The following is a 12,148-nucleotide window of genomic DNA, read 5'->3' as shown; positions in this document are numbered from 1 at the left end:
CCATCCTTCCTTTCCTTCCTTCTGTCCATTCCTCCATCCATCCTTCCTTCCCTCCATCCTTCTTTCCTTCCATCCATCCATCCATCCTTTCCTTCCGTCCATCCGTCCTTCCGTCCATCCATCCATCCCTCCAGCCAGCTATCCATCCTTCCTTTCCTTCTATCCATCCTTCCTTTCCTTCCTTCTGTCCATCCCTCCATTCATCCTTCCTTCCATCCCTCCATCCTTCTGTCCATCCATCCATCCTTCCTTCCTTCCTTCCATCCATCCATCTTTCTTTTCTTCCTTCCATCTCTCCATCCTTCTTTCCTTCCATCCCTCCATTCATCCACCCCTCCTTCCTTCCTTCCCTTCCTTCCATCCATCCATCCATCCATCCATCCTTTCCTTTCCTTCCTTCCATCCATCTATCCATCCATACATCCTCCACCTGATTTATAAAGCTGAATTTCAGCACCTTATAAAAGGGATTATAAACTAAAAGTTTGGCCTTATACAACAGAATACGTAGACTCTTTACTGGGGCATCTGTTGGCGTCTGGGAAGTCTGTTACTCTCTTTGTACACCTTCTCTTCAAAGTGGGGCGGTGGGACTTCAACTCCAAACCGGCTGGGGAATTCTGGGAGTTGCAGTCCTCACTTCCTAAAGTTCTGGAGGCTGAGAAATTCTGGGTTAGAAGAACTGGGTCTGTTTTAGAAGAGAAGATCTGCAAGAGACGTGATAACAGATTTCCGATAGACAAACAGATTGTTATTAGATTATTATTACAAATTCCCAGGGAAGACATTATTGTATTGCACCATCCAAACTTCTATTTTACTGTTTCCTCTTTAAGAGTTCCCATCTGGACTATAACACATCTTTTGAATAACTACCAGGATAAATCAAACACATTTTCTGACACTTTCCTGTGATCTCATTCAAATCCACGCATTACTTTTCAGGGATTAACTTGGTTTCAGAGACCACGATGACTAGGAAACGGGGTCTCGGGGTCTTCCAGTTTGCAGCTTCGTGCTCTAACCACTATACCAAATTATCTCCTGCATGACGTCAAGGTGGATCCCCAAGTTTAAAGCCACCTTGGCTCTTGACCGATGATAAAACCTGATCCAATGAGTTAGGTTCAATTTCTCTTTCTCTTGTATTTTCAATTTTAACAAAAAGTTTACAATTTATTTTTTTTGTAGGTCCTGATTTGTTGTCACGTTGTTTTTGTTTTTTAACGCCACTGGACTTTGGACTGAAACAAAAAGAGGTGGTTTTTTAAAAACACCAAGATCCTGAGTCTTCAGAGAAGGGCGGGATATAAATTCAAATTTAAAAAAAAAATCCTAGTCCTCAAGGTCAAAGAGGGGAGGAAAAAGAACATTCTGCAACTCTCCGAGGACAAGTCCGCACATACGCCCGTCGTTTGCGAAGAGGCAGCCGGGCCTACCAGCGGTGGGATCCATCTCTTACCAAGAGGTCATCTTCAAAATAATATGCTCTTGGTCTTGTGGGACGTATTCGGCGATACCTAAGGAGCAGAAACACAAACACCCCATTGCTGTTATGAGGAGGAAGGAAGGAAGGAGGATAATATGTAGGGTTGCCCCCAAGGAATATGCCGGCTATCTGGGGATACCAATAAAGGAGAATATTTGTTAGCTCAGGGTTGAAATGAGGAGGTCCTTGCTGCCTCTCAGAGCTTGGGGGTTTCCTTGCAGACGTTTCATGACCCAGCTAGGTAACACCATCAGTGCTAGAAGGGAGTGGGGTTTGCAGAGAGGAGGAGGAGGAGGGCTGTGGGGTCCTTAGTGCTCTCTGAGTTTGGGGTTTTTCTTGTAGACGTTTCATTATCCAAACTAAGTAACCTCATCCGTACTACTGGGCCGCGGTGTGGCTCAGGCTGTAAGAAGCCTGTTATTAAACACAGCTGCCTGCAATTACTGTAGGTTCAAGCCCCACCAGGCCCAAGGTTGACTCAGCCTTCCATCCTTTATAAGGTAGGTAAAATGAGGACCCAGATTGTTGGGGGGGCAATAAGTTGACTTTGTAAATATACAAATAGAATGAGACTATTGCCTTACACAATGTAAGCCGCCCTGAGTCTTCGGAGAAGGGCGGGATATAAATGTAAACAAACAAACAAACAAACAAACTACTGTTACCTAGTCTGGGTAATGAAGGTCTGCAAGAAAACAAGCAAGTTCAGAGAGCACCGAGCACCCAACAATCCTCCTCCTTCTCTTTCTCCTCCTCCTCCTCCTCCTCTTTCCTTCTTTTTCTCCTCCTCTCTGCAAACCGCAACTCCCTTTTAGCACGGGATGGTGTTCTGACCTAGGCTTCCCTTAAAAAGCAAGGAAGCAGAGTCTTGATCCTGGCCAAACCGCTTTCATTTACACGACTGTGAATGCCTTTCATTCGCAGCCAGCAAGGTCACCTGTCCAAACAGTCTTTCAAAGGAATATTTATCAACACAGACCTTATCTCGCTTGGAAAGCTGCCAGGTAACTAGTTTCCCAAACGCAGTGCAAGGCAAAACTTGGCACTGAGTCTCTCTCTCTCTCAGAGACACAGAACGTACGAATGGTTTCCTGCAAAAGCCCCCTCCCCGTTCGCTCCTCTTCTGTTTCCAATGGGAGGGGCCAATCACCTCCAAGGCGTGGCTTTACTCCCAAGTCGACCCTGCTTTCTGAGTTTGTTCTTGTCTTCTGGCAGCTATGCGTACGCTGGGAACAGGCTCCAGCTGTTCCTCTGCCTCGCCGCTGTCTAGCTCTCTCTCTGCCTCCGATGCAGAGCCCTCGTTCGAACTTTCCCCAGACCCCAGGACTGGCCCATCTTCCTCCCCAACCTCCTCACTGTCCATGTTGGGGTGTCGGCCCCGTAAGTGTGAAGTTTCCCAAGGTGCCATCTTGGAGCACCCCTGCAAACACTGCGCCCCCCCCCCAACCCAACATCCAGCTCTCACCTTGGTCCAAACTGCTGTTGGGATGCCTCAGGATCTTCCAGTACTTGCGTTCTCCTTCTTGAGGCTTCTCCCCCATCACTCCCGTCAGCATGGGGCCGGAGAGGGTATTCTGGGTCTCATACCTATTTCACCCACCACGACACCCCAAAAAAATAAGAGAACCGAGAACCAAGAAAGAGAATAAGAAAGCTGAGCAAAGCATCGCTAGGCTACATCCAAGACAAATTTTTTACGGGACCGTCTTCTGCTACCACTTGCCTCCCACCGACCAGTGCGCTCCCATAGAGTGGGTCTCCTCCGGGTACCGTCAGCCAAACAATGCTGGCTGGCGACCACTAGGGCGAGAGCCTTCTCTGTGGGGGCACCTGCCCTCTGGAATGAGCTTCCCCTAGGACTTTGTCAACTTCCTGACCTCCGGACCTTTCGCCGCGAGCTGAAGACGTATTTATTCTTCCGCGCAGGACTGGCATAAAATGGGTTTTATTAGGTTTTTAATGGGGTTTTTATGATGCTTTGTATTTTATATTTGAATTATCAGCCAAATTGAATAAGTTTTTATAATTCTGATTTTATTGTATTGTATTTATGATTGTTATTTTTTTCTGGCTGTAAACCGCCCTGAGTCCTTTGGGAGAAGGGCGGTATAGAAATTAAATAATAATAATAATAATAATTATTATTATTGTTGTTGTTGTTGTTGTTGTTGTTGTTTTGCAGGAACAAGACGATCCGAATTATGAAGGTGCCAGAAGGAACTGGGCATGGCTGGTCTAGTGAAGAGAAAGACCAGGGGAGACATCATAGGGGCCTTCCAATATTTGAGGGGCTGCCACAGAGAGGAGGAAGGGGGTCAAGCTATTCTCCAAAGCACCTGAAGGCCAGACAAGGAAGAATGGACGCCCTTACACATTTTCAAACGCTGTCATGTCGCCTCCAAGAATCCAAGCGGACTAAGAAGCATGAATGGGGTCAGCTAACTGACTGACCAATCAGTTATATTTTACAGACTCGTAATTTTCGGGAGTCTAGTGGTTGAAGGCACCAGGCCAGGAACCAGGAGGCTGTGAGTTTTAGTTTCACCTTAGGCACAAAAGCCAGCTGGGTGACTGGGCCAGTCACCAGGAGGCTGTGAGTTCTAGTTCCACCTTTGGCCTGAAAACCAGCTGGGTGACTTTGGGCCAGTCACCAGGAGACTGGGAGTTCTAGTCCTACCTCAAGCACGAAAGCCAGCTGGGTGACTGGGCCAATAACCAGGAGGCTGTGAGTTCTAGTTCCACCTTTGGCCTGAAAACCAGCTGGGTGACTTTGGGCCAGTCACCAGGAGACTGGGAATTCTAGTCCTACCTCAAGCATGAAAGCCAGCTGGGTGACTGGGCCAATCACCAGGAGGCTGTGAGTTCTAGCTCCACCTTTGGCCTGAAAACCAGTTGGGTGACTTTGGGCCAGTCACCAGGAGACTGGGAGTTCTAGTCCTACCTTAAGCACGAAAGCCAGCTGGGTGACTGGGCCAATCACCAGGAGACTGTGAGTTCTAGTTCCACCTTTGGCCTGAAAACCAGCTGGGTGACTTTGGGCCAGTCACCAGGAGACTGGGAGTTCTAGTCCTACCTTAAGCACGAAAGCCAGCTAGGTGACTTTGGGCCAATCACCAGGAGACCATGAGTTCTAGTTCCACCTTTGGCCTGAAAGCCAACTGGGTGACTCTGGGCCAAAACACCCAGGTCCCAAGGCAGCCATCTTCCCACCCCGTCGCCTAGCCAAGTCTCCTTGGCCCCCCGAAACCTGAGAACGAGGCGCTGACCTGAGAGGCTGCTGAACGTCCTTGGCTGCAGCTTCCAGCACGTCCAGAAGCGACGACCCCCAAGGAACCACCAGGACATGCTGGTACAATAACTGAGAGGCTTTCCTGGCTTCTAGCCGGATAGAAATATTCCGCGTCGGATCGATCCCCTGAGGTTTCGGCAGAGAAAGATCAGGGACTGAACTTCCTGTGAAGGAAAAAAAAAAAATAGAAGGAGAATCAGAGACTATTTCCTGGTTAGAAAAGTGTGTCCCAACCTTTGAAGATGGGTGGACTTCAACTCCCAGAATTCCTCAGCCAGCTGTTGTGGCCTGCCAGGGACCAGTGGAGTTAGCAGCAGAGTGGGACAGTGAGGAGGTTGGAGAGGAACATGGGCCAGTCCTGGGGGTTGGGGAAAGCTCGGACAAGGGCTCTGCGTCGGAGGCAAAGAGGGAGGTAGGCAGCAGCGAGGCAGAGGAACAGCTGGAGCCGGTTCCCAGCGTGCGCAGAGCTGCCGGAAGACCAGAACAACTCCGAAAGCAGAAAAGATTGGACGCCCTCGTTCTAATCGGTCATGCTTCCCGGGTGCCCTCCCTTCTCCCCCTCCCTCACCTGTCTGAGTTTGGCACGTCACGCTGGCAACGTCCAGGTAACTCTTGCAATACAAGGCAGGCAGCAGCTGTGACCGGATCAGGGTGTTTTGAAAGTCTCCGCGTTCCAGGCTCTGCCTCAGGGCCGCCACGCCGCTGGAGAACTCCTGTTGGTTCTGCCTCATTCCGACGGCGCTCAAAAACTAGATTGCCAAGCAGATGGAAACGTTCACCCAAGATTAGAGGAGAAAGCGCCCTCTGTAGGTCATTAAAGTAAAAGTCCAGTTGTGTCCGACTCTAGGGGGCGGTGTTCAGCCCCGTTTCTTAGCCAAGCGAACCAGCATGGTCCGAAAGACGCTTCCGTGGTCATGTGGCCGGCATGACTACATCATGGAACGCGGATACCTTCCCAACCAAATGGTACCTATTTATCTACTCGCAGTTTGCATGCTTTTGAACTGCTAGGTGGGAAAAAAGCTGGGGCAGGAACAAGAGCTCATCGGGTCTTGAACCCAGGGTGTCAGCTTTCCAGCTGATAGATTCGGTGTCTTTAACGGCTGAGTCATCGCGCTACCTTATATGTCATTTTTTTTGGTAATCCCTCAAATCCCTTGACTCAGAGTGGAGACGGGGAGACTGAATGGAGCTGAGCATTTACTGGCCGGATGCCCTTCCTGCTGCCTACGTGGAGTTCACAGCAAATATTTTCTCTTTCTGCTTTGATAGAGAAACAGCTGTCCCTGTTTAGGATTGAACTCTCAACTTTCCGAGCGGGAGGGAAGCGTCTTCACCTCTACGCCACCGTGCCGCTCACCCCCTTATATGTCATTAATCGTGAATAAATGACTTGCACCCCAAGAGAAATCCCCCTACCCTCAAGGAAAACAACGCCACAGACAGGGATACCCCACTCTCTCCTCACCTGCACTGCCAGAGGGGTGCTGTAGATGTTCCCATAAACCCCGTCTTGAGTCCGAGCTTCCAGGATATTTGCTTTTGCTCGTTTCACAGCCCTGCTCACGCTGACCTGGAGGTTGTGGGAGTATCTGGGGGTTTGTTCCAAGCAGACAAAAGCCAAGCCAGCCATGGCTTCCGTGTCTTGAGTGAAGGACAGGAAAAGAAGGATGGGGTGAGATCCCAAGACTGCCAGTTCGGCCCCAGAGGTGTTGTGGTCCGCCAGCAACCTGCGGAGCTGGCAACGGAGTCGGACAGCGATGAGGCTGAGGTGAGGCCAGGGCCATCGGGGAGTGAGGTGCGGACTCCAGAGCCTCCAGAGACTGATAGTAGTGAGGCAGAGGAACAGGAGGAGCCTGTTCCTAATGCACGCATGAGAAGAGCTGCCAGAAGGCAAGAGCAGCTGAAGCAAAAAGGACAACTTGGGAGCAAGGCCAAGAGATGATTGGCCTCTCCCATAAGGCTTAAAACAGACCAGCAACAGTGTTTGGGCTTTGCCGGAAAACAACGCTGGTAGCTTTGCCTTCTGCTTCGTCTACGTCTTGCCTTTATTTTTGTGACTTCTGAAGGTTTGCCAAGAAAGGCCTTTGGCAGTTTGCCTAATTGGACCAAGGTTTGCGATAGGACGGATTAACAGAGTTGGGGAAGGGACCTTGTAGGTCATCTAGTCCAACCCCCCACCCAAGCAGGAGACCCTACACCGCTTCTGACAAATGGCAATCCAATCTCTTCTTGAAAGTATTCCAAGAACGACGCTTGGAAAGCATCTCACTGTCTCGCTAACCAGAGAGAAAATTTGGCCAAAAGGCTAAAAAAACGCACCTTCATCTGGAAAATTTGGGCCGGGCTGATCTTACCTACGGAGAGTTTCTGGTGGTGATAAAAACTGCCATGGTGTTCGGCCGACAGCAGCTTCCGGATCACCTCCGGATCGGTCCTCTTGTTGTGAACGCACAAAGCCAGGATCCCCAAGCTGTACTGGTAATAGTTAGTGATGGGGTAGCCTTTTTCCTTGTGACCTAGATGTAGAGAGAGCAATAAAGTCCTTCCGTCCTCGACCATTTAAATAGGAGCCGGCCGTGTGCAGCAGCTCCCACAACTTCTGTCCCATGGGTTGATCGTTCTCGCTGTCAGGAAATTCCTCCTCATTTCTAGGTCGAATCTTTCCTTGGTCAGTTTCCATCCATTATTCCTTGTCTGGCCTTGGAAAATAGCTTGACACCCCCCCCTTCCTCCTCTCTGGGGCAGCCCCTCAAATATTTGCAAGACTGCCATCATGTCCCCCTCGGTCCATCCCTTCACTCGATTAGCCAAGCCCGGTTCCTGCAACCGAAGACTTGTGGACTTCAGTCCCCAGAATTCCTCATGCTGGCTGAGGAATTCTGGGAGTGGGAGCCCACAAGTCGCTAAGTTTGGAGACCCCCCTGATCTCCTGACCTCTGCAGGGTGGTGAAGGGCTTAAAAGCATTTGGCCAGGATTGGGGGCACCAAGTTCATTGCTGACGGCTTCTAATTTTACCCATCTCGGGTGAGCGGTGGTCTTTGTGGGGCGGGAAAAACCCCTGTAAAATAACTGTGCTTGGCGCTCTCCCTTTCTCGTTCTCCCTTTTTTCTCTTTCTCGTTCCTCCTTTTCTCTCTCGTTCCCTTTTCTCTCTCTTTTACCCGTGTTCTTTCTCTCTCTTTCTCTCTCTCGTTCTCTCTGTCTCTTTCTTTCTCGTTCTTATTCTCTTTCTAATTTTCTCTTTCTAGTTCTCTCTCTCCTTTTCTCTCTTATTCCCTTCTCTGTCTCTCTCTTTCGTTCTTTCTTTCCTTTTCTCTCTCATTTTCTCTCATTCCCTTTTCTCTCTTTTACTCGCGTTCTTTCTCTCTCCTTTCCTCTCTCCCTCCTTTTCTCTTTCATTCCCTTTTCTCTCTCGTTCTCTCTCTTTCTCTTTCTCTTTCTCATTCCCTTACTCTTATTTTCTGTTTCTCGTTCTCTCTAGTTCTCTCTCTCCTTTTCTCTGTCCTTTCCTTTTTTTCTCCCTCCCTCCTTCTCTCGTTCTCATTCTCTTTCCCTCTTTCTCTCTCTCTCTCTCCCTCCCTCCCCCCTTCCCAGCCTTAAAAACGTAAAATCTTTTAGCTTAAAAATGAAAAAAAAAGAAAGAAATAATTGTGCTTGGGAATTCTTTGGGCTGACCCCGTTCTCACCGATCTGCTTCATTTCTCTATTCAAGAGAAGCTTCAGCTGAGTCACCACTCGGTTCCTTTCTGGGGTATCCATCTCCTGGCAAGCAGCCCGCAGCGCGAGGAGGTACAAAGCCAGCTCTCCTGTCCCAGGTTTTTTCCGGTGGCTGAGCTCGGAAGGGATCACGGAGCTACCGAGACAAGAAACCAGATCTGTTGTGGACCGCCAGCAGCCTGTGGAGCTGGCAACAAAGTTGGACAGCGATGAGGCTGAGGAAGAACATGGGCCAGTCCTGGAGGCTGGGGAAGGCCCAGATGAGGGCTCTGCGTCAGAGGCAGAGATGGGGCCAGGGCCATCGGGGAGTGAGGTGCGGACTCCGGAGCCTCCAGAGGTTGACAGTAGTGAGGCAGAGGAACAGGAGGAGCCTGTTCCTAATGCACGCATGAGAAGAGCTGCCAGAAGGCAAGAGCAGCTCAAGCAAAGAGGACAACTTGGGAGTAAGGCCAAGAGATGATTGGCCCCTCCCATAAGGCTTAAAAGACCAGCAACGGTGTTTGGGCTCTTTGTCGGAAAACAACGTTGATAGACTTGCTCCTTGTCTTTGCTGCATTTATTTCTTGTTGGGCGTCTTCTGCTTTTGAACTTTTGCCAAGAAAAGCCTTTGGCTTTTCTTCAGGGCTGTTGTAACTCTGAACGGTCACTAAACGAACTGTCGTAAGTTGAGGACTCTCGGTAAATAATAAATAAGCATGTGCAGGAATTCTACATTTCCATCGAGAATTTCTAGGCATTTTTTTCTTCTTTTTTTAGGAAGAATTTTTCAAGACCAATTTCTGGATTGAGATTAGACCGCACCTACCGGCTGCTCTGAGGCTGAAAGACGTCCGTCAGTCGGTTGAGATATTCCCTTTCCTTCTCCAGGTTATGCTGGTTGGAAAGTCGAAGGGCCAAATAGAGGCTGGGGTCCGGCTCCTGGGACCCATCACCCGCTACTTTTAGAAGCTCTGAATTCAGGGACTGGATGAGCTGAAGGTTTCCTGCAGGAATTTCTTCCAGAGAAAGAAAGAAAGAAGCAGCATTAGAGTGGTACAGTGGCCTAGAGGCGGCGCTCTTGCGTCACAATCAGGGGACTGTGAGTTCGATCCTAAGTAGAGGCAGATATTTCTTTCTCTGGGCACAATGAGAATATATCTGCTGAATATAACTCCATACTGGCGTCACGAAGGGCATCCGGCCAGTAAAAACTCAGCTCCATTCAGTTGCCCAAGACTCCACCCTGCAAGAGATGATGGGGTCATTAAAAGACGATGAAAAAAAGAAGAAGCATGCTTGAGACTGGGAACAAGGTTCCTGCCAATTGCAGATAATCCTTTACTGACAACAGTTCATTTAATGACCGTTCCAAGTTACAACCGCACTGGAAAAAGTCACTTGGGACCGTTTTTCACAGCGACGACCTTTTGCAACATCCCCACGATCACGGGATCAAAATTCAGGACAGAGAACCGGTTGTTAAATTATTTGAATCCCACCACTGAAATAAACCCGTGGCGGGAGAGCTTCTTGTGTCCCGCCCTCCATCTCAGACGTCCTGAACTCAGTCTGATATGCGTGAACCCAGATAATCCGTTTCTCACAGCCATTTCCTGACAATCTTAATCATTAAAAAAAAAGAGAGAGAGACAGACTTACCGCACAGCTGGACTGAGGCAAACAGGAGGTAGAAGAGGAAAAGGAAGGGAAGTTGGAGCCACGGGAAACCCATCTCGACAGAGACCAAGGCAGGAAAATGGCGTGGCCTGTCTCAAACAGCTTTCTCTTCAGGAATCCCGGATCGCCGTAAGGACTGATCCGGGTTCACAGCATCCTCTCCGCAGCGACAGCTGAATCTGCAAAAGCGGAAGGACTTTGGCTGAGTCCCAGGCAAAGCAGCGACAAGGGACCTTTGGTATCCCGTATCAGGTTTCGATCTCTTGGCTCGGGATGGGGAAGGCCGCTCAGCTTGGTAGTTTATGGAACCGGATGGAGTCGGCGAGAGGCTGCAGTGGGAGACTAGGAACTTCCCATATTTCATCATTTATTTTTATTTTTTTTATTCGCATTTATACCCCGCCCTTCTCCGAAGACTCAGGGCGGCTTACACTATGTTAGCAATAGTCTTCATCCTATTTGTATATTTATACACAAAGTCAACTTATTGCCCCCAACAATCTGGGTCCTCATTTTACCTACCTTATAAAGGATGGAAGGCTGAGTCAACCTTGGGCCTGGTGGGACTAGAACCTGCAGTAATTGCAGGCAGCTGTGTTACTAACAGACTGCATTAGTCTGTTGAGCCACAAGAGGCTCAACAGTGTATTTAAACTGTGTATTTAAATAGGACACAATAATAAACACAACTGTGTATTTAAATAGGAGCCAGCCATGTGCAGCAGCTGCCCAAAAAAGCCAACACACTTCTAGGCTGCATCAACAGAGGGATAGAATCAGGATCACGTGGAGGGTTAATACCACTTTATCAGGGGTGAAATCCAGCAGGTTCGGACAGGTTCTGGAGAACCGGTAGCGGAAATTTTCAGTAGTTTGGAGAACCGGCAAATACCACCTCTTGCTGGTCCCAGAGTGGGGTGGGAATGGAGATTTTTGCAATATCCTTCCCCAGGATTTTGCAGTATCCTTCCCCTGCCACGCCTACCAAGCCTCACCACACCCACCAAGCCACGCCCACAGAACCATTAGTAAAAGAAATTGGATTTCACCACTGCACTTTATAATGCCTTGATAAGGCCACACTTGGAATACTGCATCCAGTTTTGGTTGCCACAATGTAAAAAGGATGTTGAGACTCTAGAAAGAGTGCAGAGAAGAGCAACCAAGATGATGAGGGGACCGGAGGCTAAAACATATAAAGAACGGTTGCAGGAACTGGGTATGTCTAGTTTAATGAAAAGAAGGACTAGGGGAGACATGATAGCAGACTTCCAATATCTCAGGGGCTGCCCCAAAGAAGAGGGAGTCAAGCTATTCTCCAAAGCACCTGAAGGCAGAAGAAGAAGCAACAGATGGAAACTAACCAAGGAGAGAAGCAACTTTTAGAACCAAGGAGAAATTTCCTGACAGTGAGAATCATCAAACCGACCGGTAGCAAGAGAGAAACTTAAAAAACGGAATCTGTCTCTTCCTTCCTCTTCAATCTGCTTCCTTATCCGAGAAAGGCAAATGTTGTTTCTCCAGAAATAAGTCCCGACTGAATCCAATGGGGGCCGAATTTTGCATTATTATTTTTTTTTTAAAAAAACACGCAGATTGATAACACAGCCGTCTTCAGATCTGGCTCTTTTCATGCTTCCTGGGAAAATCTCCCCCAGTAACCCCACATGCCTGGAGAGTGGGTAAAACTTTAACGTTCGGAGTGATTGTGGGCTTTCTTGATGCATCTTACCTTAATTGTACTGGCCGCTGAGTCTGTCTTAGAGGGGTCTTCTTTCAAGTTCCCAGGAGGAGCCAGAAGCTGAGTTGAGGGTCAGCCTCTTTTCCCTTGTTTACCCTTTGGTCATACGATCTCTGGTTTCCCCTCCCAGCTGCTGAAGTCAGCTGTTTTTTTTTTTTGCAGGAGGTGGCTTCAAACAAAAAAAGAAAAAGAAAGTTGAGAGACCACAGCAGAGATCTGGAAGGCGGGGCAGAGGACAAGTTGTGTTAGACAGA

The 12,148-nt window shown here is 48.8% G+C and overlaps 1 protein-coding gene across 1 annotated transcript; it reads right to left on the bottom strand.

Moving 5' to 3' along the window:
* Window positions 1-746: 746 nt before the first annotated feature.
* On the bottom strand, window positions 747-12,035 carry TCN2 (transcobalamin 2). Its single transcript, XM_058158008.1, has 10 exons — window positions 11,886-12,035; window positions 10,136-10,332; window positions 9,303-9,492; window positions 8,467-8,633; window positions 7,136-7,297; window positions 6,247-6,422; window positions 5,347-5,527; window positions 4,756-4,942; window positions 2,955-3,076; window positions 747-1,520 (listed from the first exon to the last, which is right to left on the bottom strand). The coding sequence occupies exons 2-10, from the start codon at window positions 10,206-10,208 to the stop codon at window positions 1,459-1,461; spliced, it is 1,320 nt and encodes a 439-aa protein (XP_058013991.1). The 5' UTR covers window positions 10,209-10,332; window positions 11,886-12,035; the 3' UTR covers window positions 747-1,458.
* Between the last annotated feature and the right edge of the window lie 113 nt (window positions 12,036-12,148).

This window comes from Ahaetulla prasina, chromosome 15 (assembly GCF_028640845.1).
Source record: "Ahaetulla prasina isolate Xishuangbanna chromosome 15, ASM2864084v1, whole genome shotgun sequence".
NCBI classification, from domain to species: domain Eukaryota; kingdom Metazoa; phylum Chordata; class Lepidosauria; order Squamata; family Colubridae; genus Ahaetulla; species Ahaetulla prasina.
Note: the sequence above shows the minus strand (reverse complement) of the source record. Positions and strands in the feature narration are given on the sequence as shown.

Bases quoted from the DNA above. Each gene is read 5' to 3' on its own strand.
- TCN2 (XM_058158008.1), bottom strand. From the start codon at position 10,208: ATGGGTTTCCCGTGGCTCCAACTTCCCTTCCTTTTCCTCTTCTACCTC. The intron at 9,493-10,135 runs GTAAGTCTGTCT...TTTCTCTGGAAG, and splicing joins TGCCTCAGTCCAGCTGTGCG to AAATTCCTGCAGGAAACCTT. The intron at 1,521-2,954 runs GTGAGAGCTGGA...TCTGCTCCTTAG, and splicing joins CAACAGCAGTTTGGACCAAG to GTATCGCCGAATACGTCCCA.